The sequence below is a fragment of the Orcinus orca genome, chromosome 1, assembly GCF_937001465.1.
Source record: "Orcinus orca chromosome 1, mOrcOrc1.1, whole genome shotgun sequence".
Lineage (NCBI taxonomy): Eukaryota > Metazoa > Chordata > Mammalia > Artiodactyla > Delphinidae > Orcinus > Orcinus orca.
In genome coordinates, this window is record NC_064559.1 from 12,605,863 (window position 1) to 12,631,659 (window position 25,797).

Sequence of the window (25,797 nt, forward strand, 5' to 3'; positions counted from 1 at the left end):
CGCCCAATCGGGAGTTAGGGGCGGGGCTGCGCCTGCGCGCCGCCGGAACGCCGGCGTCAGGTGTTGCACTTTCGCTCTCAAGTCGCTAACTCCGTGAGAGTTTCCCCACGCTCGTCCGGAGTCTGGAGACTGAGTTTGGTGTCGCAGAAGAACTCTGGCTTTAGGTAAGTCCCGCGGTTGTCTTCAACCTCATTGCCTGCGTTCACAGTGGAACGGGAATGGCTGTAGTAGGATTCACCTGTGTTCTCCTCATATTTTCAACTGATCCTCTGAAACCTTGAGTTCTGGGGGCGAGCCTGGAGGGGTGGGGCAGCTTTGGTTACCGTGACAACTGCAAGACACCAGTTTAGGCTTTGAGAATTTGGGAAGGGAGAGCTTCTTCTGGAATGACTCCTTAAAATACGTGTGAGTCGGGTTCAAACTCAAGTGTTATTTCAAATTCTGTGCTCGTAACCACAGAATTTGATTGTTTTTTGTTTGTTTGTTTGTTTTTTTGCGGTACGCAGGCCTCTCACTGTTGTGGTCTCTCCCGTTGCGGAGCACAGGCTCCGGACGCGCAGGCTCAGCGGCCATGACTCACGGGCCTAGCCGCTCCGCGGCATGTGGGATCTTCCCGGACCGGGGCATGAACCCGTGTCCCCTGCATCGGCAGGCGGACTCTCAACCACTCCGCCACTAGGGAAGCCCCAGAATTTGATTTTGAAAGGTTTATTCGGGTTGTGATGTAGAGAAGCCAAATTTGAGGCAGGGTAATTAGTTAGAAAGCTAATGTAGCAATTTAATCACAGTTTGAAGGTGTCCCGAGCCAGGGGAGTGGTGTAGAGTTGCGGAGCAGAGAGAAGATAGGAGAAGTACTAGCAGGTAGTACTAGCAGGACCTAATAATCAATTGGATATGTGGAAGGAGGGAGAGGGGTCCTGAGCATCTGGACGGTTAACTCCAAACTCAGCTTGGCACAAGGCTGTTTTTGTAGATTCTTTTCCCGCCATCTGCTTTCCGCCCCCCTCCTCCACGCACACCCCAAACTCTGTACATGCCAAGTGTGTTTGATGTTCTAGTTACCAGAATATTGTCCTCACCTTTTTGTGACACTGAGCCAGGTTACATAGTTTCACTGAGCCCTTCAGTTTTTTTCAGCATGAAAATGGAAGAAAGTAATACCACTTACTTCCGGATTTCTGTAAGGATTAAATTAGATACTTTGTAGCCCTGGTGTATAGAAAGGGCCCAATAAATGTTAACTACTACTGTTATTATTTGTCATATTGTTTTATTATACATTATTTTGATGTTTCTTCCCCTAGATGACTCTTTTTAACTTAAAAGGTTAGTATCTTATCTATCTTTGTATCTTCTTGAAATATAGTAGTAGTTGCAGTTGTCTTTTTTTTTAAATGGGTCATTGATTTTGGCTGCTGCTGACATAATTAAATTCATTTCTTACTTTAAAGGAACTACCAGGTACAATTAATTTTGTTGATCATTGATATTTATTAGATAAAAGGTGGCTGTCTTTCTGTATAACTGAGAAGCCTGTGGATTAAGGTGTACAAAAAGTAACTGATATTCTCAGTCTGGAATAGGTATGAGTGATTTCAGTGAAGAATTGATAAGGCCCACAACAGAGGGGGAACCGCGTGCGCCCTCTGGTACAGGGATGTGTTTTCCTTGGCTCCAAAAGCATATAGAAACCATAGGTAAGTAAAATAACATATAACCATTTCAGCTCTAATGCAAGGAGATGATAAGATTCAATATGGATACAAAAATGGATAACCAAGCTGGTTCAACTTTCAAAATAAGAATGTATGAGGATTTTTTTTTAGACTGTTAATAAAAAAGAAATAATAAAAATAGATTCTTTTTTTCTTTCAGAATTCTTTTCCTTTGAATTAATAACAGTCTGTATTACGATAGATACACTTTTTTCCCTTCAATAATACTTACTGAGCATTTATTATATCCCTGGCATTGGTTAAATATTGGGGATACATAGTTGAAGAAGATATGATCTCTACCACTGAGGAGTACATACCAGAAGTTTCTGTTGAATTGCATTGAAATAAGCTCTAACAGAATTGATCTATAATAGATTTCAAGAAAGGAATATTTTCTTCTATTTTCATCTAATGTAGAAATAAACAAGTTTTTCTATGGAATAAATTCCTTATCAGAATATATAAAAGAAGCAGTTGTCTGTATGTTGGCATGTTGGGTCGTGTAGTCCTGGGAATACATTTGAACCAGCACTTTTCTAATTGCCCACAAATATATCTTTCTTAGCCTGGCTTTCTTTCCCCTTGACTGAGATTCCCTGGCTCCTAGAGTTTAGCTCTTATTTCTTTATTTTTTAATCTAAATACCATCTCATTTAATTATCTCAGTAAATTAATCCTCAGTAAATCTATGTGCTAGGCATTTTAGAGATGAGGGAACTGAACTTCAGAAGAAGTTAAAATTCTTAATGCCGGTATCAGGAGTCAAATCTAGGCCTATCTGATCTCAAAGCCTACATTGAGATACATATATTGAAAAAAGGGATAATATATGTAAAGTGCCTAGCATAGAGCCTCATGCATAGTGAGTGTTGAAAAATAATAGTTTACTTCCTCTTTCCTCATTTTATTTTTGCTGAATTAATGTACATGGTTTGAGCCAGGTTTGAATGAATGGTACTTCAGAGGGGATGCTACCACACCCCTTGTAGGGAACTAGTAATCTAAAGTTTCTGCTAGTTTTAAGGCATACCTGGGCATGTGTCTGTCACCAGTGTTCTATAGAGAGCTTGAGTCAGTCCACAAACAAGTAGGTTTAAGACCAGAATTTACATGCTTAGACATGTTTTATATATTACAGATAGCCTGTTAAACCCCAAATACTTCCTGTCTGCAATGAGAATATAGTTGCAGGTAATATTGACATTGTAGTGGTAATTAACCATAACAGGAAAACACAATTGCCTAACAATTATTTATATTTTATTCTCTTAAATTTCTTTTGGCGTTTTGAAGGGTGTGTCCCCTAGAATAAAAACTTTGAAGGTGGGCACCAATCTGGAATAAAACTGTATGGTGAGCACTTAGAATAGTGCTTGGCTATGGTAGTGCTCAAAAAATATTCGTTGACAGGCTGACAAGTTTCCAGGTTATTTCAAGGAAATTAGAAATTAGGTTGGTGGCACTGGTTCTTTATTGTACGTCATTCCATCAAATTTATTTTCCTTGACAGTTATTCTTAAAGTTTATCAGCAACAAATAAGATTATCTTTTGCTCACAAAGGGTGAAATGAGAGCTACTCCTGAGGTAATTAGGCTCAGTTGGAAGACAGGAGGGGAATTTTCCAAGGATTTATGTATCCTAGTCTAAAGTTGATTTCCAGTTTGAGCTGTGAAAACTTGAGAGGTAGAAGGGAGTCTGGCCTGAGATCAGTTTTCCTTTAGGTGAATAACCGAGGTTTTAGGGAAGAGGTATTTTGTCACTTTCTTGGCCTAGCTGCCTGGTGTTGCTGCTGATACTGGGAGTTTGGGTGTAGATCCTGTTAAATGCAGCTTCTAATTCAGAGAGGTGGGTGGGACATAGTATTCTGCATTTCTAATAAGCTCCCTGGGGATACTAAGACTACATCAGGATCCCCAGGTGATTTGTATGTACATTTAAAAAGTTTGAAAAGCACTGGTCAAGAGAAATAATCTTTGGGACTTCCCTGGTGGTCCAGCCGTTAAGACTCTGTGCTCCCAATGCAGGGGCCCCTGGTTTGATCCCTGGTCAGGGAATTAGATCCTGCATGCGGCAACTAAAAGATCTGGCACACAGCAACTGAAGATCCCGCGTGCTGCAATGAAGATGCCGCATGCCACTACTAAGACCTGGTACAGCCAAATAAATAAATAAATAAATATTTAAGGGAAAAAAAAAAAGATATAGTATTCTACTTTTTTTTCCCCTGAAGAATTAGGTACTATCTTGCACAGTTCTAAGGTGCCATCTAAAACTTGTATCATAAGTTTGAGAGTTGCAAAAGGCATAATTTTTGGCATATATTGGCACTTTTAAATGAAATTATCATGTGACTTAAAAAAATAATTTGGTGGAATCTAAATAATATAGTATCATCCATTTAGTATTATCATCCATTTAGTATTTATGAAAAAGCTTTTAATAGATGGAAATTTTATATTGTTCCTTTTTCTTTTATACTTTTATTCTTGCCATAAAGTATGTATCTACGTTTAATTAATTTTTGCTAATATCCTATAAGGTTTTAAGTATTAAAATCTCTTCTGGATTGAGAAATCATTGTAATTGATTTTTGTACCCACCGAATCAAAATAACATAAGTAGTGTTACAAGTTTTGTTAAATTTTAAGTATTAAAGGTAAATTTTTATTGCTTATTTATCTCAATAAAATGGGTAAGGTTATCACTTTTTTCCAGTTCTTATATCTGTGGATGAATATTACGTATTCCTAGAATGAGGAAAGATTTAGCTTCAATTCTACCGTATTTTGTTTTAATTGGTGGAAATTCTGAGGAAGTTTAGTCACATAAGTAACTAGCTGGCAATGAATGGAGTTTAATTATAGCAATGTATCAGGTCTTTGGATTCCTTCTGAATTATTTATGAAAAAATTACATAGTGATCTAAAATAAAAAATTATTAGGTTCTCCTACAGTTTTGATAAGCAAAGAATTAAAAATCACCTGACTTGCAAATGGATGTGTTAGAGTCGTTTACTTTCTCAACACTCAACACCTGTATTTTCACCTTAAGGTAAAATATGATTTTGATCATGAAGCCTTGTGTATAGGCACAGTTTCCTAGGAGATCAACTTTAGGAAAGAGTATGTGAGAAAGTTGAAGATCTGCAAGTTGATTGCTGTAAAACTATCTTTGCATGGTACTTATTAGTCTCTGTGTACTCCCAGGGGTGAGGGTACCCCAAATGGAAGACGGCTGGCCTGTACGCGTCTTTAGTAGCGTGGGAAGAGAAGAGGTGGCAATATGCCACCTGTTACTCATAACCGGGGTTGTAACTAAGCACAAATATTCTTAACAAGAGGATTGTCAGTACTTTAGAGATATAAATGCCAATGTCTACAGTTATTATAATCTCATTTGCATTTACACCATTGAGTTACTGGGAACTCAGTCCTTAAAAAATAAAAGTGCACCTCTTCGTGTTTTCAGAACATAGGTAGGTAAAAAAGACCATACTTTCCTAGGATGACCCTGATGATTTTTACCCATTCTAAATACTTGGGACTGTGCTTTTGGGGCCCTCTTTAAGAGATTCTTCCCAGATTGTTTAGTGCAAGGATGAAAGGACAGTTGAATCAGATTTGAAGGATCTGGTGATCTCGGTAGCCCAAGAATGTCAAATTAGACATCTTCTAATTAGACATTTTTTTCATTTGCTAAAACTAGTTAAAATGGGTGGAAGAGTTTGTTTCAAATGGAAACAGCTTTGGAATTGGGGATGGGTTGGGTTAAGTAATACCTACTGCTCTACTTGTTAAAACTATGCTTATCAGCAATGTTTCTTGAATTGTTGATTTGTGGTCACTGTGGGTCAAGACTCTCCTCTTTAACCCTGATAGCGACTGGAGGAAAACAGGAGAAGGATTTTGCTCAGACAACAAGTGCTTGTTTAAGTCTTATCCAAGAAGCTCTGCTGAAGCACCAGTGGCAGCGAGCTGCAGAATACATGCACAGTTACTTTCAGATCTTGGAAGATTCAGATAGCAACAAGAGACAGATTGCACCGGAGGTAAGTAAGGTCTGAGTCCGCTGGAAGATAGGACAGAATCCTGGGAGTTTTCTGCCTTTTGAACTTCACCCAGAATAGCTTTTGCTATTGATTGATTTTACTAAAAGCTACTAAAAGTGGTTTTGGGTAGAGAGTTTGTATGAGGACGTTTTTTTGCACACTTCTTTTTCCTATTATCATTTTAAAGGAGACAAATATAGTTTTAAATCTGAATTTTCAGATTCCCCAATACTCATTCATTTAAATAATTCTTTCCCTGTGTCCTTATTTTCCCCTTTTTGTAGGACGTTCCCCATCTTCAAGCAAACATGTTGTTATTTCTCCCATTTAGCATCATCTCTTGACCCCTACTTCTTCCACAGGCTGTGCCCCATTTCTCCATTCTGCCTTTCAGCAAAACTCCTTGAGAGAGTTGTGTGTACCCGTCCATTCCAAACCCTTTCCAGTTAGACTACCCACCAGCCATCACCATTTTTACCAAGTTGCTTTGTCAAGGTCAATAGTGATCTCCATGTTGCTGAATCCAGTGGCAGATTCTCAGTGCTCATCTAACTTGATCTGTCAGCAATATTAAACATAGTAGATCATTCCCTCCTGTGTGACATAGCTTCTTTGTCTGGCTTCCAGGATGCAGTACTCTGTTTTTTCTCCTGCCTCACTGGCCATTCCTCAGTCTCCTTTTCTGATTGCTCCTCTTCTCCTTTGCTTTCTGACGTGGGATTACCCACGAACTCTAACCCTTAGTTGTTATCGTTATCTGAACTCACTCTTGATGATCTCATTCAGTTTCATAGCCTTACGTTCAGTCTGCGTGCTGGCGATCCCCAATTGTGTATCTGGGGTCCTGACATCTCTCTTCAAGTCCAGATTTCTGTATCCAACTGTCTTCTCAGCATCACCTCTTGATGTCTAATATCAGCTAGTATGGTATGTCATATCATAGTAACATATCTAAACTAGCTCTTCTGATATTCCCTGTCCAGCCTAATTTTCCTCATCTCAGATGACATTTCCTTTATGTATCTAATTGCGAGGGCCAAACACTGGGGTGTTTTTTCTTTTATACCCCATATCCAAACCATCAGAAAACCTTGTTAGCTCTACTTTGAAAGCACGCTCCCTGCATTCTGAGTACTTCTCACCTCCTCCATTGCTGCGCCTGGCCTCAAGTCCCTCTCACCTCACTTAGATGACTTCTTGCCCTCCCCCACGCCCGCAGTCTATTTTAAGCATAACCAGACTGATCCTTTTATTGAGATATATTAACACACCATACAACTTGCCCATTTAAATTGAACAGTTCAGTTCAGTTGCACAGAGATGTGCAACCATTACGGCAATCTAAATTTAGAACAGTTTTTGTCTTGCCCAGAAGATACCCTGTACCCACTTGTAGTTGCTCCTTTCCAACCCCCAGCCCCTGGCAACCACTTATCTACTTTCTATTCTGGACATTTCATATAAATGGAATCATATAGCATATGGCTTTTTGTGAATGAATTCTTTCACTGAACATAATGTTTTCAAGCCTTTCCATATTGTAGCATATTAGTACATCATTTCTTTTTACTGCAAAATAATATTCCAGTGTATGGCTTTATCTCATTTTATGTATCAATTCATCAGTTTTTAGACATTTGGGTAGTTTCCACTTTTGGTTACTATGAATAATGCCGCTTTGAACATTTATGTACAAGATTTTTTTTTTTATGTACAAGTTTTTGTATGGATGTTTGTTGTAATTTCTCTTGGGTGTATACCTAGGAGTGGCATTGCTGGAGCATAAAATACATGTAACCTCTTAAGGAACCACTAGACTGTTTTCCAGAGTGACTGCACCATTTTACGTTCCCACCAGCCATATACGAGGGTCCCAACATCCCTACATCCTCGCCAACCGTATTATTGTCTGTCTTCTTGATATCTCATTGTAGCTTTGGTTGGCATTTTCCTAATGATTAATGATGCAGCATAGTCCTTTTTTTTTTTTTTGCGGTATGCAGGCTTCTCACTGTTGTGGCCTCTCCTGTCGCGGAGCACAGGCTCCGGATGCACAGGCTCAGCGGCCATGGCTCACGGGCCCAGCCGCTCCGCTGCATGTGGGATCTTCCCAGACCGGAGCATGAACCCATGTCCCCTGCATCGGCAGGCAGACTCTCAACCACTGCGCCACCAGGGAAGCCCAACATAGTCCTTTTAAAACATAAGTCAAATCATGTCACTCCTCTGCTGAAAACACTGCAGTGTCTTCCCATTTCAGTCAGAGTAAGAGCCAGAGTCCTTCTGATTGCCTGCAAGTTCTCTATGCTCTGCCCACTCCCTTTCCCCCTTTGACCTGATCTCCTATTACTGTCCAACTTGCTTCTCCTTCTCCAACCTCACTGGCCTCCTTGCTCTTCCTTAAACAACCATACTCCTTCCTGATTGCCTTTGCCTTTGCTACTTCTTTTACCTAGGAAGGTCTTTCTTCAGATATCACTATGGTCACCCTCCTTCAAGTCACACCTTCAGTGAGCCCTACCTTGACTATTTAAAATTGTAACTGGGGCTTCCCTGGTGGTGCAGTGGTTAAGAATCCCCCTGCCAATGCTGGGGACACGGGTTCGAGTCCTGATCCGGGAAGATCCCACATGCCGTGGAGCAAGCCCATGTGCCACAACTACTGAGCCTATGCTCCAGAGCCCGCGAGCCACTACTGAAACTCGCGTGCCTAGAGCCCGTGCTCCGCAACAAGAGCAGCCACCGCAATGAGAAGCCTGCGCACCACAATGAAGAGAGCCACCGCTCACCACAACTAGAGAAAGCCTGTGTGCAGGAACGAAGACCCAATGCAGCCAAAAATAAATAAATAAATAAATAAAATAAAATTGCAACTGCACACCAACCCCCTTCACTTTCCAGCTGGCACTCCTGATCCCTTTATCCTGCTTCATTCTTTTCCCATAATACTTGCCAATTTAATTATTATATTTCTTGGTTATTGTCAGTCTCTCTACAATAGAATGTAAATTACACAAGGGCAAGGATCTAGAACAGTGCCTGGCATATATTGTTAAATTTATTCTGTAAAAGACAGTTTATCCACAAATAACTTCACATGAATATCTCAAGTAGCTTTTACTATTACAGTAACCATTGCATCAGTTAGATATTTAATAGAGCCAAAAAATATTAAAGAAAAAAATTTAACCATTGATTGAAAGTTTAGTAATGGACTAAAGTTATATAGATTTGTAAAACATTGGGCAAGTTACAGTCTCTTTTGGTCCAGAGTTTGTTTTACAAAATGAAAGAATTATATCAGTGGTTTCCAGACACTTGTTTGGGCTCTGTTTAAATCACATAGGGCTTTTGTTTAAAATATAGATTCCTGTGCTGCACTCCAGTTCTACTGAACTGAAGTCTGAATCCCTAGAATATTTATTTTTAAGTGGTGTCCCAGGTAATTCTTACATACAACAAGGTTTAAGAACCACTGTGATAGGATAATCTCCACATTTTCTTTAAGCATCAAAATACTGCAATTTGGTGTTCTGTAAATGAAATCTTGGTCTTTCTGAGTTGGGAAGATGAGTATTACGATTACATAAAACAATCAGTATGTATGTTCAGAGAAGGAATTGATTTAAAATCCACTTAAATTTACTTTGAAGTCACTATTATTGAAGTACTTTAAATTGGGGTAAGAGAATAGACCATGCAAAAGAAGAGCTCCAAGTTCTGTCACCAAAGTTTTGGTGGTCTGGGGTGAAAATATTTTTATTAAAATTTGTCCATAGCTGATGAAAATTCTTAAATTGGAGCTCTAAATATAGTCTAAATATAGTCAATAGTTGTAGATACTTGATAGGATCTCAAGAAACATCTAGTCCATAGCTCTCATTTGGTAGATAATAAAGATGAGGCTGAGAGCAGTGAAGAAGCCAATATTAATAGAACCCAAGTTTTCTGACATTAATATTCTTCCTGCTATACTAGTTAAAAATGTTATTTTCAATATGTATCTTAACTGCTTACCTTCTTTAGACTACTAACTACTATTATAGTTACCTGGTATTTTCACTTAATCAGCAGAAAAGATTTTTAGCCCATAAGATATAATATTAGTTTCACTGGGTAAAGTACAGTAAAATGTTGATGGTAGTGGTGTCTAGAAAAAGGAACTATAGGTGGTTTTTTAACACTGTAATCAGTGTTAAAATCAGCTTTCTTAGATATTGGTTAAGGCAAGGATTTTACAGTTTTGTTAGTAATTTCTGTTTTGACAGATTATTTGGAGGCTTGGAAGTGAAATTCTTTATTATCATCCCAAAAGCAGTGTGGAGACTTTCAATACCTTTGCTGACCGGATGAAAAATATTGGTGTCATGAATTACTTGAAGGTGAGTATATAGGTTTTGTGAATTTACATCTGGGGCATTCATTTCTAAAACTGCTTGTCTCAGTGATGAGGTAGGTAATGTAAAAAGCATGAGAAACGGGGTAAGACACCTGGGTCAATAAGAGAAGCTGAAAGAAAGCAGCATCGTGAGAACCATTTACTTTTCCATTTCCTGTTGCCTACCACGTTGTCTGAGTGAAAGTATCTTCTCTTTGTGTATCTCTGGCTGCCAGAATCAGTCCTTCAGAGGTGGCAGTTGTGCTTCATTATGATGATGGGCCAAATTCTAATATGTTTACTTAAGTCAGTTGAGATCTCTGAGAATTGATGCTTTTGGAAAAGGGAAACAGCTAAACAAATTGGGAATTTGAATACTTGAGAAAAAAATTGTTTCCAGCTTTGTTGAGATATAATTGACATATATCATGTAAGTTTAAGGTGTAAAATGTGATGATTTGATGCATGGATATATTGCCAAATGTTTACCATAATGAGGTTAGTTAATGCCTCCATCCCCTCACATAACTACCATTTTGTTGTTGTTGTTATGGTGAGAATGTTAAAGCTCTATCCTCATAGCAGTTTTCAAGTTAACAGTGCTATAGTCACCATGCTGTACATTAGAGCCTCAAACTTACTCATCTTATGATTGAAAGTTTGTGTCCTTTGACCAACATTTCTCCATTTCTCCACCCCTCAGCCTGTGGCCAGCATTTTACTCTCTTTCTATGGGTCGGATGTTTGTAGATTCCACATAAAAATGAGATCATACAATATTACAATTTTCTGTCTGACTTATTTCACTAAGCATAATGCCCTCAGAGCCCATCCATGTAGTCACAAATGGCAATATTTCATTCTTTTGTGTGGCTGAATAATATTCCATCATGTGTGTGTGCGTGTGTGTGTGTGTGTGTAACATTTTCCTTATCCATTCTTCCATCAGTGCTCACTTAGATTGCTTCCATGTCTGGGCTTTTGTGAATAGTGCTGCAGTGAACATGGGAGTGCAGATATCTTGTCGAGATAGTGATTTCACCTTTGGATATATATGCAGAAGTGGATTGCTGACTCATATGGTAGATCTATTTTTAATTTGTTTGAGGAACCTCCATACCATTCTGCATAGTGGCTGGACCACTTTACATCCTGAAGAGAATGTACACCAGCAGTATACAAAGGTTCCTGTTTATCCACATCCTCACCAACACTTGTTATCTCTTGTCTTTTTGATGCTAGCCATTCTGACAGGTGTGAGGTGATGTCTCATTGTAGTTTTGATTTGTATTTCCCTGACAGTGATGTTGAGCACCTTTTCATGTGCTTGTTGGCCATTTGTGTATCTTCTTTGGAAAAATGTCTATTCAAGTCCTCTGCCCATTTTTAATTGTAATGTGTTTTTTGTCGTGTTTGCTATTGAGTTGTATGAATTCTTTATATATTTTGAGTATTAACCCCTTATCAGATACTTGATTTGCAAATATTCTCTCCTATTCAGTAGGCTGCATTTTCATTTTGTTGATGGTTTCCTTTGCTGTGCAGAAGCTTTTTAGTTTGATGTAGTCCCACTTGTTTATTCTTGCTTTTATTGCTTGTACTTTTGGTGTCACACCCTAAAAAATCATTGCCAAGACCAATATCAAGGAATTTTTTTCTCTATTTTCTTCTAAGAGTTTTATAGTTTCAGATCTTACCTTTAAGTCCTTAATCCATTTTGAGTTAATTTTTGTGAGTGGTGTAAGTTAGGGGTCCAGTTTCATTCTTTTGCATGTAAATATCTAGTTTTCCCAACAACATTCATTGAAGAGACTGTCCTTTGCCCTTTGAGTATTCTTGGCTTCCTTGTCAAATATTAGGTGACGATACATGGATGGGTTTATTTCTGGACTCCCAGTTCTGTTCCACTTGTCTGATGTGTCTGTTTTTATGCCAGTACCATCCTGTTTTGATTACTGTAGCTTGGTAATATAGATTGAAATCAGGAAATGTGATACCTGTAGCTTTGTTCTTTCTCAAGGTTGTTTTGGCTATTCAGGGTCTTTTGTGGTTCCATACAAATTGTAGGATTATTTTTTTCTATTTTTGTAAAAAATGCCATTGGTATTTTGATAGGGATTGCATTGAATCTACAGATTGCTTTAGGTAGTAAGGACATTTTCACAATATTGACTCTTCTGATCCATGTGTGAAAATGTTTCAATGTTTCTAATGTTTAGGTGGAACTTTCTCCTTTAATAAAAGCCTTATCCAAAAGAATTGACACACTCCAAAATGTTATGACATCTCCCTCTCTCTGGTATATATGAGACTAAAAGCACTTTCTCAATAAAATTTTTAAATGCTTTGCTTTTTAATTTTTTTTCAGTGTCTCCAAACAAAGTTTTATTGGAACATTGCCACACCCATTCATCACCATATTGTCAGTAGCTGCTTTTAGTAGGACAATGGCAGAGTTGTGATAGAGACCATATGGCCTGCAAAGCCTAAAATATTTACCCTCTGGTTTTTTGTTTTTACTTTTCCTATTTTCCAAATATTTTTATATTGCTGTAAAATATGTATAACATAAAATGTGGTATTCTAGCCATTTTTAAGTGTGTAATTCAGTGGCATTAATTACATTCACATTGTTGTGTAACCCTCACTAGTATTTCCAAAACTTTTGCATCACCCCAAATAGAAACTCTGTACCCATTAAGCAATAACTCCTCATTCCCTCCTCCTCCCAGGCCCTGGTAACCTCCGATCTGTTTTCTGTGTCTATGCATTTGCCTATTCTAGGTATTTCATATAAGTGGAATTGTATAATATATGTCCTTTTATGTTCTGCTGTTTCGCTTAGCATAATGTTTTCAAGATTTATCCATGTGTTGGCATGTATCAGACTTTATCCCTTTCTGTGGCTTAATACAATATAATATTCTATTGTATGTATCTGTGAAATTTTGTTTATCCTTTCATCTCTTGTTTGGTTGTTTCCACCTTTTGGCTATTGTGAATAACACTGCAGTGAACATTGGCGTGCAAGTATCTGTTTGAGTTCCTGCTTTCAATTCCTTTGGATATATACCTAGGACTAGAACTGCTGGATCGTATTTTTTGTCATATATACAAATACATATATTATATATATATATATATATATAAAGTATGTATGAACATATAATTCTATGTTTAACTTTTTTAGGACTCACCAAAGTGTTTCCCATAGTGGCTGTAGCATTTTATATTCCCACTGCTCTCTAATTTTGAAAAATGATTTTACCTAGTTTAGGATTCTTTTCAGATTTTATTAATTTAGGAAAAGTTTTTTGCTTCTTTTATGTGCCATGTTCTCCCTTATGATCTTATTTTCTGGTAGACCACATACATTACAAGTAGAAACTAAATGGAGGCAGCATATGGTTCTACTTTAGGAAGAATTTTGTAAGTGAACAATTGGAAAAAGGGAATAGTCTGCCTTGGTGTTGTGTGCTCCCATTTTCTTCTTTCAGGGAGAAACTGGATAGCCATTTGATTGGGGAGGGAAGGTAGAGTTTTAAGTAAATTATTGGCTAGATCCTTTTAAGCTCATGGAATCTATTCAGTTGAAGTAAGGAAACCTGAGAGGAACCTTATTTCATACTCTGGAGTCTGAGGGTGGTAGTTAGGATAGGCAATAAAACATGTTTTGCTGTTAACAATTTTAAAAACACCTGCTGCTGTTTTCTAGACAATGTGCTAGCCGTGGTTCTTGCAGTAGGGGGAGACAGGCATGTAAATGGAATAAATGGTTATGGGTGCCATAGTAGAAGTGTACTGTACAGGGAGAAGACAAAGTGGAAAATGGTCGGCTCTCTGGAATTTTGGAAAGGGCTGGGATTGAATGAATAGGGGAGTCGGAAAAGAAAGAAGTGAGGCTTGAGATGAGTCTGATAAAGCTAGTGGGTATTCACAGTGCATACTGCGGGAAAGAGTAGTCTAGCATGGCAGGAGATAATAAAGAGTTTAATAGCTCTGTGTCTAATGCTTTAGTTACTCTAAAAATCATGTGGGTAGAAGCCAGGGGAAGCTGAACTCTGTGTGCCATTTCTAAGGAGCTTAGATTTTTATTCTATAGGCAATGGGAACTGTTGAAGGATTTTACACAAATGACTAATGAGATTTCCTTGGCGGTCACGTGGAAGATGGATTAACGGGGGCAGGATTAGAGACACCAGTTGAGAAATTATTACAGTAGTTTAAGATGAAGGTTTGAACTCTGACTCTGTTCAGACGATTAACTGTACTTCCCATTATTCTCCTCCTTAATGTCCTCCCTATTTGTATTACTCGTTCTTTGTGTAATTATTCTTTTTTTTTAATTGAAGTATAGTTGCTGTATAATACTGTGTAAGTTACAGGTGTACAGTATAGTGATTTACAATTTTTAAAGCTTATACTCCATTTACAGTTATTGTAAAATATTGGCTATATTCCCTGTGTTGTACAAAGTATCCTTGTAGCTTATTTTACACATATTAGTTTGTACCTCTTATTAAGATCACCACACCTATATTGCCCCTCCCTTCTGTGTGGAATTATTCTTATTGCTTCTCCTGTATCAGGCATACACTTTCCATTTGAACCAGTGCCATTCTTCAACACCCCTTATTAAGATGTTTTCTCTGAGTTTATAGAACATGTATAAAATAATTTATTGTCTGCTATGGGCTAAACTAGGTATTAGGTGGTATACAAATATATCATCTCACTTAATCCCCTTAATGCCCTTCAAAAGGGTTAATAATAATTGTTCCATATAAAAGAGGAGACTCACAAAGGGTGAGAGTAACTTACTCAGGTTTATGTAGCTTTAAAGTAGCATTTGAGCCTGGACTCTGTCTTCAACGTCCCTGTTCTTTTCACACTGCCTTCTGTTTGTAAGTTTATATAATTTAGTTCTCATTTACATAATGATAATTTTTCATTTGTCTTTCTGTTAGATTGAAAGTTTTGATAATGAGGACAATATTGCTCCAACATTTGTGTCCTACCAAGGTCTTAGCCTGAATGTATCATATATTTACTGAGCTTTTTGACTAAGGGTTATCTAATGACCTATATGACGGTGGGCTTTTTCTTATTATTGCAGATCTCCTTACAACATGCATTATACCTTCTGCATCATGGTATGCTTGAGGATGCGAACAGAAATCTCAGCCAGGCAGAGACATGGCGATACGGTGAAAAGTCGTCTTCTCAGGAAGTGTTAATCAACCTTATTCAGGCCTATAAAGGGCTTTTGCAGTATTATATTTGGTCTAAAAAGAAGATGGAATTGTCTCAGCTTGGTGAGTGAATATGAGTAATAAGTAGTAAGACTGACTCAGAGGGACAGAAGGGGTCTGGAGGAGTAATCTAATTCCCCTACTTCCAAGCTTGGCTTTATCCAGATAGTACAGAGAACAGACATTTCTGTGGATGTAAAATTCTTGATCATCCTTTATAAAATTTCTGATATTTAAAAAAACTTTTCAGACATCAATTAGGTGATATATAGATTGAGTTCATGACCATTTTAGATTCACTGCTTTCTTAAACATGATTTCTACGATAGGTTACAAATTTTCTTCAGCAGGCATTATTGCATATAAGAAGCATTATTTCCTGTGTGTTTACAGTGGAGTTTAGTTTGTTTCATAATGTTGTTTCTTAGGAAAATACGTTTAAAGAGTAGGGCAAGATAATGTTGTTTCACTTTTGTATAAAGGTCAGAACAGACAGTTTTCTTTCTTTACTGACCACCCCAAAAATTGACTGTGTGTTCTTCTCAAACTGACTTTCCGTGGTGATGTCATCCTCTCCTGTCCCTATATTTCTGTTCTTTGGAGCTGTGTGATCATTCTCTGTACTTTTTTTCCCTTGTATAGTTTTTCTCCATAACTCCTCTAGGAATGACCCCTTCCTTTCTATTTTCACATCCTCCACCCAAGTCTCAGTTCTGACATTTATCACGTCATTTGTGTTAAGCAGTGTTGCCTTACTGTCCTTATGTGATAGTATTTCCTTGGTCTCTGGGCATGTGGGCTCACTAATCTCAAAATTCCCTCCTGTTTCCCATCTTTTTTTTTTTTATTCTTTTGCGGTACGCGGGCCTCTCACTGTTGTGGCCTCTCCCATTGCGGAGCACAGGCTCCGGACGTGCAGGCTCAGCGGCCATGGCTCACGGGCCCAGCCGCTCCGCGGCATGTGGGATCTTCCCGGACCGGGGCATGAACCCATGTCCCCTGCATTGGCAGGTGGACTCTCAACCACTGCACCACCAGGGAAGCCCCTGTTTCCCATCTTTGATCTCCCCCAAGACACTTCTGAAATGCTGTCTTCATCATGATAATATTGTGAGGCCTTTGTGCATTCTCCTCCTCTAGAATGCCATCTGCCCTTCAAGACTCATTAGACCCCGCCTTATTTTACCTTAAGTCTAACGTATCAGCTGCATGTTCAGCCTATATCATTTGGCTCTTCACCTCTTGCTTTTTAGTCATTCTAAGTTTTTTCATGTGTGTTTTTTGTTGTATCTCCCTGTCTAGACTCATCAGTCTTTTGAGGTCATATATCTGTTCTCTGTTTCTTTTGCTAACCTTGCCATAATGCCTGCCGTAAAGGCTTGCTGATACTGATTTAGGTAAGTTTTAAAGTCAGTATTTACTTTTCTTCCTACACTTTAAGTAGAACTCAAGCAAATATATGATGATTAAAGCAGTTGGAATGTGGCATTTACACCATCACTCCCATGGATAGATAATTCAGTACCTTCTGCAGCTGACACTCTTCTGTAGCAACAAGAGATAAAGATGGGATAATATGTGGCGCTCTTTAGATGGTCTTTAACCTCATGTGTCTGTTTAATGAGAAAAAAAAGTTAGAACTAGTTCTGTATAACCAGCTCATAAGAATGGAACATGTGAATGTATGCTCAGAGCTGGTTTGGGATTTTTCCTTGCTGCTGTGGCCTGTGCTCGTTAGCTTTGATGCACTTGGCGGCTGGGAATTCCCTTCCATGGCAAATCCATACCTAACTTGTACTTACTCAGGGATCTGCCTTTCTTTCTTAACCATTTTTTTGGATATCATTTCATACCTACTTTCCTGTTACCACTTCATTTCCAGGTTCATATTGATATTTATTCAATTGACCCACTGGGAAGAGAATACCAATCCCTGTTTGGGGGTGGGGGCTACTTTTTTGGCCAAAAAGTGGCACTGGTACCAAAAAGTGTTTTGTGCTTCTATCAGCTGTTGCTTTCGAAAGACTGATTCTCTTTTTAAACCTTTAAGATTGTGAAATATATCCTGAAACAGTGTGTAAAACAAATGTCTGGTAGAATGGATAATTATAAAGCAAACATCCATGTAACTACACCCAGATTAAGGATCACAACATTGCTGACCCCCTAAAAGTTCCCCATGTGTGCCTAATCACACCTCCTCCCAGTGTCTCAAGAAGACTGTCCTGACTTTAAGGGTAATTACTCTCTTGTTTTCTTTAAATACTTTTACCACTCAAGTATGTATCTGTAATTTAGTTTTGCCTATATCTCAGTGTCATATTTCGATTCACACTGTATATATTCTTTTGGGGCCTTGCATATTTTGTTCAGCATTTAACATGTGTTCATATAGTTGAATTAGCTCTAGTTTGTTCATTTTTATTGTTGTAAAACCATACATTGTATGATATTCATGCAGTTTATTTATTCCTTCTATATATTGATGGCCATTTAGGTTGTTAATAGTTTGGGGCTATTATAATTAATGCTGCTTTGAAATTCTTGGGCATGTGTAGTGATACACATATGTGTGTATTTCTAGGAGTAGAATTGTTGTCACAGAGTATGTGTGTCTTTAGCTTTACTGTATAATAGGCTGAACTCTTTCCAAAGTGGTTACCAATTTATATTCCACTAGTAGTCTGATTCGGGCTTTCTTTTGTCTGTCTTCTCCTCATTATTTGTTATTGTCAGAGATTTCATGTCACCCAATTTATTGGGTGTGGTAATCATGTTTTTTTTTAAGAACAACAGCTTTATTAAGAATTGAGATCTGATTCTTAATATGATTCACCCACTTAAAGTATAAATTCAGTGGTTTGTGGAATATTCATAGTTGTGCATCCATTACCACAATCAATTTTAGAACACTTTTATCACCCCAAAAAGAAACGCTGTAGCCATTAGCAGTAACTCGACTCTTCCCAGTTCCTCCTGTCCTAGGCAACCACTAAACTACTTTCTGTCTCTCGAGATCTATCTATTCTGGACAGTTCATACAATGGAGTCCTAAAATATGTAGGACTGACTTCTTTGTTACTGACTTCTTTCACTTAGCCTTATGTTTTTAAAGGTTCACCCACATTGTAGCATGTAATGGCACTTCATTCCTTTTTATTTATTTTATTTATTAATATTCCATTGTATAGATATACCACATTTATGTATCTATCATTGGGTGATGGACATTTGGGTTGTTCTCCGCTTTTTGGCTATTTTGAATAATGTTGCTGTGAACTTTTGAGGGACCTCTGGACTGTTTTCTTTCCAAAGCAGCTGTGCCATTTTCCATTCCTACCAGCAGTGTATGAGGAGGGTACTAATTTCTCCACGTCCTTCCCAACACTTGCCATTATCTGTCTTTGATATAGCTGTCCTGCTGGGTGTGAAGTAGTATCTTGTGGTTTTGATTTGCATTTCCCTAGAGGCTAATAATGTTGAGCATCTTTTCATGTGCTTGTGGGCCATTTGTATATCTTCTTTGGAGAAATTTGCATTCAGATCCTTTTCTCCTATTTTAATTGAATTACTTATTATTTTATTATTGAGTTGTAAGAGTTCTTTATATATTCTAGGTACAAGTCCCTTTTCAGATAGGTGTAGGATTTGGAAGTGTTTTTTTTCTATTCTGTGGGTTATCTTTTTTACTTTCTTAGGTGTTTTTTGAGTCACAAAAGGTTTTAATTTTGATGAAGTTGTTTGTTTTTTCTTTTGTTGCTTGTGCTTTTGTTGTCGCATCCAAGAAGCCTTTGCCTACTCCAAGGTCACGAAGATTTAGACTTATGTTTTCTTCTGAGAGTTATATAGTTTTACAGTTGTTTTCTAATTCATTTTGAGTTAATTTTTTCATATCACGTGAGGTATGTAGGGGTTCAACTTTATCTTGCATGTGGGTATTCAGTTGTTCCAGCATATTTATTGAAAAGGCTATTATTTTCCCACTGAATTGTCTTGGTACCCTTATCAAAAATCAGTTGCCCATATATGAAGTTGTATTTGTGGACTCTAAATTTTCTTCCATTGATCTATATATATCCATACTTATGCCCATATCACAGTCTTAATTACTGTAGCTTTATAGTAACTTTTGAGGTCACAGTGTGAATCCTCCAAATTTGTTCTTCTTTTTAAAGATTGTTTTGGCTATTCCTGGTCCCTTGCATTTCCATATGGATTATAGGATCAGCTTGTCATTTATGCAAACAAGCCAGCTGGGACTTTGATAAGAATTGCATTAAAGCTATAGATTAATTTAATAAATCTTCCAACCCATGAACACAGGATGTCTTTTCCATTTATTTAGGTCTTCTTTAATTTCCTTGAACAATACTACTTTTCAGACTATAATTTTATGTCTCTTTTGTAAAATTCATACCTAAGTAGTTTATCGTTTTTGATGCTATTGTAAATGGCATTATTTTCCTAATTTCATTTTTGGATTGTTCATTGCAAGTGTATAGATATACAACTGACTATTGTGCGTTGATTTTATATTATGCAACTTTCAACTCATTTATTAGTTATAATAAGTTTTTAATGTATTCTTAGGATTTTCCATGTACAAGATCATGTCATCTGCAAGTAGAGATAGTTTTACTTCTTCCTTTCCAATCTGGACATTGTATTGTTTTCTTGTTGAATTGCCCTGCCTAGAACCTCCATTATAATGTTGAATAGAAGTTGCAAGAGAGGACATTCTCTCTTGCATGCAGTCATTCACCATCAATTCTGATATTAGTTGTGGGTTTTTCATAAGATGCCCTTTATCAGATTGAAGAACTTCCTTCTTTTCCTAGATGTTCAGTGTGTCTATCATGAAAGGTTATTGAATTTTGCCAAATGCTTTTTCTGGAACAATTGAGATGGTTATGAGGTTTTTGTCATTATTCTATTGATTTGGAATATTGTATTAATTGATTTCAGATGTTAAACAACCTTGCATTCCTGGAATAGATCCCACTTTATGTGTTGCTAGATTCAGTTTGCTAGTATCTTGTTGAGAATTTTTGCATCTATACTTATAAGAGATACTGGTCTGTAATTTTCCTGTGTTGTGTTTGTCTGGTTTTGGTATCAGGGTGATTCTGATCTCATAGATCAGTTGCGAAGTGTTTTCTCTCTGTCCTTTTTTAGGGGGAGAGTTTGTGATGAATTAGTACTATACTTGAAGTGATTGTTAGAATTCACTAGTGAAGCCATCAGGGTCTGAGCTTTTCTTGTGGGTAGTTTACTGAGTACTGATTCTGCAGAAGTCCTCAGTACTGAATACTTTAAAAAATCTTTTGTCTTTGGACAGATGAGGATGATTATACTTACAACACAGCGTCCCAGAATATGCTCAACCACAGCTGGAAGACATCTATAAACCTTTGTGCATTGATTCAAATTCCTGGAGTTTGGGACCCTTTTGTGAAGAGTTATGTAGAGGTAAGTAAACTTTTCATAAGGTTTTATTAGTTTCATTTTGTTATAAGCTTAATCTTTATTGATCAGAAAGGAACTAATGGAAAAAATTGTTTAAAAATTAAAAGAATATGATGCTTCTTTTTGGTCTGAATAAGTTTTGTTTATTTTACCAATATACTGTAAACGTTACTGTGTTTATTTTCACCATTGGTTAATGTGTCATGGCCAAATACAGTAGTCCCTCAGTATCCATGGATGCTGAGGTCCCTTGCTTTTTGAAAGTTTCATTAGTGCTAAAGTGATAATTATGCTGTCCGAAGATAATCTCTGAAACCGTATGCTAGTGAATCTGGAAATTCCTGTGTCAGGACGGGAAGGAATGAAAGGAAAGGAATTATAATTCCTTATGCACTCCTTTTGTGGCTAAAGTTATGTAGGGCACTGAGGTTAGTTGCATCGTATGGTCTTTTTTTGGTCCTAATGTGCCCTACTTTGAAGACTTTATTTCTCATAGGAACACTTCTTATGTTGAAGTTGCTGCATTTTTCAGTAACAAAATATGATAAGGGAAAAATGGGAAACCATGTAGGCCTTTTTTATGATCTTCTGTGTTCTATGGAGGTTGTAACATATGCTGGTGGAAGCAAAAACTGGCATCACTGTTGTTCCCTATATAGTAAATGCTGTTTTTCAGTTGTATGACTTTTTTTGTGCTCATCAATAAAGTTAAGTTGTACATGATATTTCATATAGCTATCTTACAGAATTTAGCTAAGATATCATGACTTATTTTATATAGATGCTGGAATTCTATGGGGATCAAGATGGAGCCCGAGAGGTGCTTACCAATTACGCCTATGATGAAAAGTTCCCATCAAATCCAAATGCTCATATCTACTTATACAACTTTTTAAAGAGAGAGAAGGCACCAAGAGAGAAATTGATAAGTGTGCTTAAGGTAGAGAATTTTTATGTCAGTGTTTGAACAGGGTTGGGGATCTACTTTAAGACATTCTTAGGTCACTGCTTTCCAACTTTCATGTTGTAACATCCAGAGAAAATGACAGTGTATGTATGGCACACTGAGGTAAAGACAGGAGGCAGCAGCCTTCCGGCAGACCCCCCATCACTACCATTCCCCCATCTTCTGCCCAAGTGAGACGGAGGGGAGAGGATCAATATTTCAGAAACTGTTTTGTCACCCTGGTTGGAAAGTTCTGCATTGCTTTTTTTTTTAGGAAATCATCTTTATTGAAATTTAACTTACATACAATAAAACAGATATTTTAAATGTACACTGGGATGCATTTTTACAAATATATGCATCCGTGTAACACCATAATAATTAAGATATTGAACATTTCCATCACCCTAGAAAATCCCTCATTTCCCTTTGCAGCCAAGCCGCCCATGTACTCTTGGCCCCAGGCAGTCACTGATCTGTTTTCTGTCACTATAGATTAGTTTTATCTCTTCTAGAATTTCATATAAATGAAATCTGACAGTATGTACTCTTTTTTTTTCTTTCTTTAGGTCTGGATTTTCTTGCTCAGTAGAATGTTTTTGAGATTTATCCATATTATTGTATCAGTAATTTGTTCCTTATTACTGCTGAGTATTATTCCATTTTTATACATTCACTTCTTGATGGACATTTGGGTTATTTTCACTCTTTGGCTATTATGAATACCACTGTGAACATTCATGCACAAGTTTTTGTGTGCACATATATTTTCATTTTTCTTTGGTAGTTACCTAAGAGTGGAATTGCTGGAAGGTATATGTTTAACTTAAGAAACTGCCCAACTGTTTTCTGAGGAGACTATACCGTTGACATTCCCACCATCAAAGTATGAAAGTTCAGTTTCTCTTATTTGTCTTATTGATTTGGAAGTTTTTTTATATAATCTGGGTACAAGTCCTTTGTCAGGTATATGGATGGTAAATATGTTCTCCCAGTCCGTGGCTTGCCTTTTTGTTTTCTTTACAGTATCTTTCAAAGAGCAGAAATTTCTAATTTTGATTAAGTACAATTTACTCATTTTTCTTTTACAGTTAGTATTTTTTGTCTAAGAAATCTTTGCCTACTCCAAGATAATGAAGATTCTCTTTTGTGTTTTTTTTTCGAGAAGTGTTACAGTTTTATGTTTAGGTCTGGGACAGGTTTTGAGCTAATTTTTTTGTGTAGTGTGAGGTAAGGGTCGTTGAAAAGACTATCCTTTACCTGTTGAATTACATTGGTAACTTGGTTGAATATCAATTGACCATGCATATAGACTCTATTGTGTTCTAGTGATGTGTATTTCCATTCGTATACCAATACCACACATCCTGATTATGGTAGCTTTACAGCGAGTCTTGGAATCATGTCATGGAAGTCATACAAATTTGTCCTTTTTCAAAATTGCTTTTAGCTTCTCTAGGTCTTTTGACTTTTCATGTACATTTTAAAATCAGTTTGTCAGTTGCTACAAAAAATATCTTGTTGGGATTTTGAATCTGTAGATCAATTTTGAGAGAATAGACATCTTAGTAATACTGAGATTTCCAAACTGTGAACATGGTATGTCTCTCCATTAATTTAGGTATTTTATTTCTCTCTGAAATGTTTTGTAGTTTTTAGTGTATATATTTTGTTAAATTTACCCCTAAGTCTTTCAAGTTTGGGATTGTTACTGTATATGGTATTCCTTAAAATTTTTTTTTATTGTGGTAAAATATATGTAATATGAAATTTACCATTTTAACCATTCTCAAGCGCACATTTTTTCTTTTTTTTTGGCCGTGCTATTTGGCATCTGGGATCTTAGTTCCCTGATCAGGAATTGAACCTGTGCCCCCTGCATTGGAAGCTCGAAGTCTGAACCACTGAACCACCAGGGAAGTCCCTCAAGTGCACATTTTAATGGCATTACCATTAAGTACATGCACAATTTTGTGCAACCATCACCACTGTCTACTTCCTGAACTTTTTCATCATCACAAACAGAAACTCTGTATGCATTAAACAATAGGCTCCCCCAACCCCTAGTAACCTCTATTCTACTTTTTTTTTAAATATATTGAAGTATAATCGATTTACAATACTGTGTTAGTTTCAGGCATACAGCAACCTCTATTCTACTTTCTGTCTCTTTATAAATTTGCTCGTTCTAGGAACCTCATCTAAGTGGAATCATACAGTATTTGTCCTTTTATGTCTTGCTTATTTCATAATGTTTTCAAGATTCATCCATGTTATAACATGTATCAGAATTTCCTTCCTTTTTAAGCCTGAATAATATTCCATTATATATATATATTATACAAATATATTCCACATTTTATTTATCCATTCATCTCTTGGTAGACATTTGGGTTGTTTTCAGTTTTTGGCTCTTGTGGATGACTCTGCTATGAGCATTGGTGTACAGTATGTGTCTGAGTCCCTGCTTTCAGTTATTTTAAGTATATACCTAGGAGTGGAATTGCTGGATCATATGATACTTCTTTGTTTAACCTTTTGAGGAACCATCAAGCTGTCTCCATAGCAGCTGTACCATTTTACATTCCCACCAGCAGTGCATGAGGGTTTAAATTTCTCCACATCCTCACCAACACTTTGTTACTTTTCTTTTTTAAGAAGTTGATAATAGATCTCCTGAGGTGTATGAAGTGGTATGTCATTTTTATTTTGATTTGCATTTTCCTGAGGGTAGTGATGTTGAGCATCTTTTCATGTGCTTAGTGGTTATTTGTGTACCTTATTTGGAGAAATGTCTGTTTACATCCCTTTTTTGAACTAGGTGTTTCAGTTTTTTGTTATTGAATTTAGGAGTTCTTTATATATTTCATGGTCAGTTTCTAATCATATTTTAGAGGAAAAAGAAAGGTCCTTTTCAGCCTATACAAATGACTGAGAAAAATCCTTTTCTACCAGTCTTCCTTTTAAAAAGCCAATTAGCTCTAATCTGTACTTGTATAGTCATCAAAATTGACATTATCAAACCTTCAGATGTGGAAACTGTACATTTTATAAAGTTTTCAACAGGCTTTGTTTTACTGCATAATACTTAAAAAAATATTTTTAAAGAATATCTGGTTTATTCTTGATTCAAGGCACTTTACATTTTCTTAACAGCTTTTTTGAGATAGAATTTACATAACATAAAATTCACTGTTTTAAGTGCACAATCCAATGTTTTTAGTATATGTACAGTGTTGTGCAACCATTATCATAATCTATTATAGAACATTTAATGACCCCCCCCAAAGAAATACTGTGCCCATTAGCCCACACCTACCCTGTCCACCCAAACCCTAGGTAACCACTAATCTATTTTCTGTCTCTATAGATTTGTCTATTCTGGACATTTCATACAAATGGAGTCATACAATATGTGGCCTTTTGTGAATGGTTTCTTTCACTTAGCATATTTTTAAGTTCATCCATGTTGTAGCATGTGTCAGTACTTCATTCCTTTTTATGTCTCAATATTATTCCACTGTATGAATATACAACATTTGTTTATCCATTAACCAATTGATAGACATTTGGGTTGTTTTTACTTTTCAGCTATTATGAATAATACTTCTGTTAACTTTTGTGTAAAACTTTTTGTGGGACATACGTTTTCAATTCTCTTGGGTATACATACCTTGAAGCTGAATCACCAGAATATGCTAACTTTATGTTTCACTTTGTGAGGAATTGCCAAGCTGTTTTGCCAAGGAGCTGCACAACTTTACGTTCTCCCCAGCAATGTATGAGGGTTCTAATTACTCCACATCCTTGCTCATATTTGTTACTGTATTATTATTATGGCCATCCTAGTAGATGGGAAGTAGTATCTTATTGTGGTTTTGATTTGCATTTCCCTAATGACTAATGATGTTGACCAACTTTTCATGTGCTAATGGGCAATTCGTTTATGTTCTTTGGAGAAATATTCCTTTGCCCATTGTTTAATTG

At 37.0% G+C, this 25,797-nt stretch overlaps 1 protein-coding gene across 5 annotated transcripts in view; it reads left to right on the forward strand.

Moving 5' to 3' along the window:
* The first annotated feature begins 31 nt into the window (after positions 1 to 31).
* TAF1A (TATA-box binding protein associated factor, RNA polymerase I subunit A) overlaps positions 32 to 25,797 on the forward strand; it is a 34,271-nt gene continuing 8,505 nt past the window's right edge. Inside the window, exons 1-8 of one of the 5 annotated variants that reach the window (XM_033430437.2) lie at positions 77 to 168; positions 507 to 1,326; positions 1,584 to 1,697; positions 5,599 to 5,768; positions 10,037 to 10,150; positions 15,263 to 15,461; positions 20,737 to 20,867; positions 21,646 to 21,804. In XM_033430437.2, coding sequence (XP_033286328.1) covers positions 1,305 to 1,326; positions 1,584 to 1,697; positions 5,599 to 5,768; positions 10,037 to 10,150; positions 15,263 to 15,461; positions 20,737 to 20,867; positions 21,646 to 21,804 — 909 coding nt within the window. In that variant the 5' untranslated portion in view covers positions 77 to 168; positions 507 to 1,304. The other 4 variants (XM_049706007.1, XM_049706014.1, XM_033430438.2 and 1 more) reach the window with 4 other exon arrangements.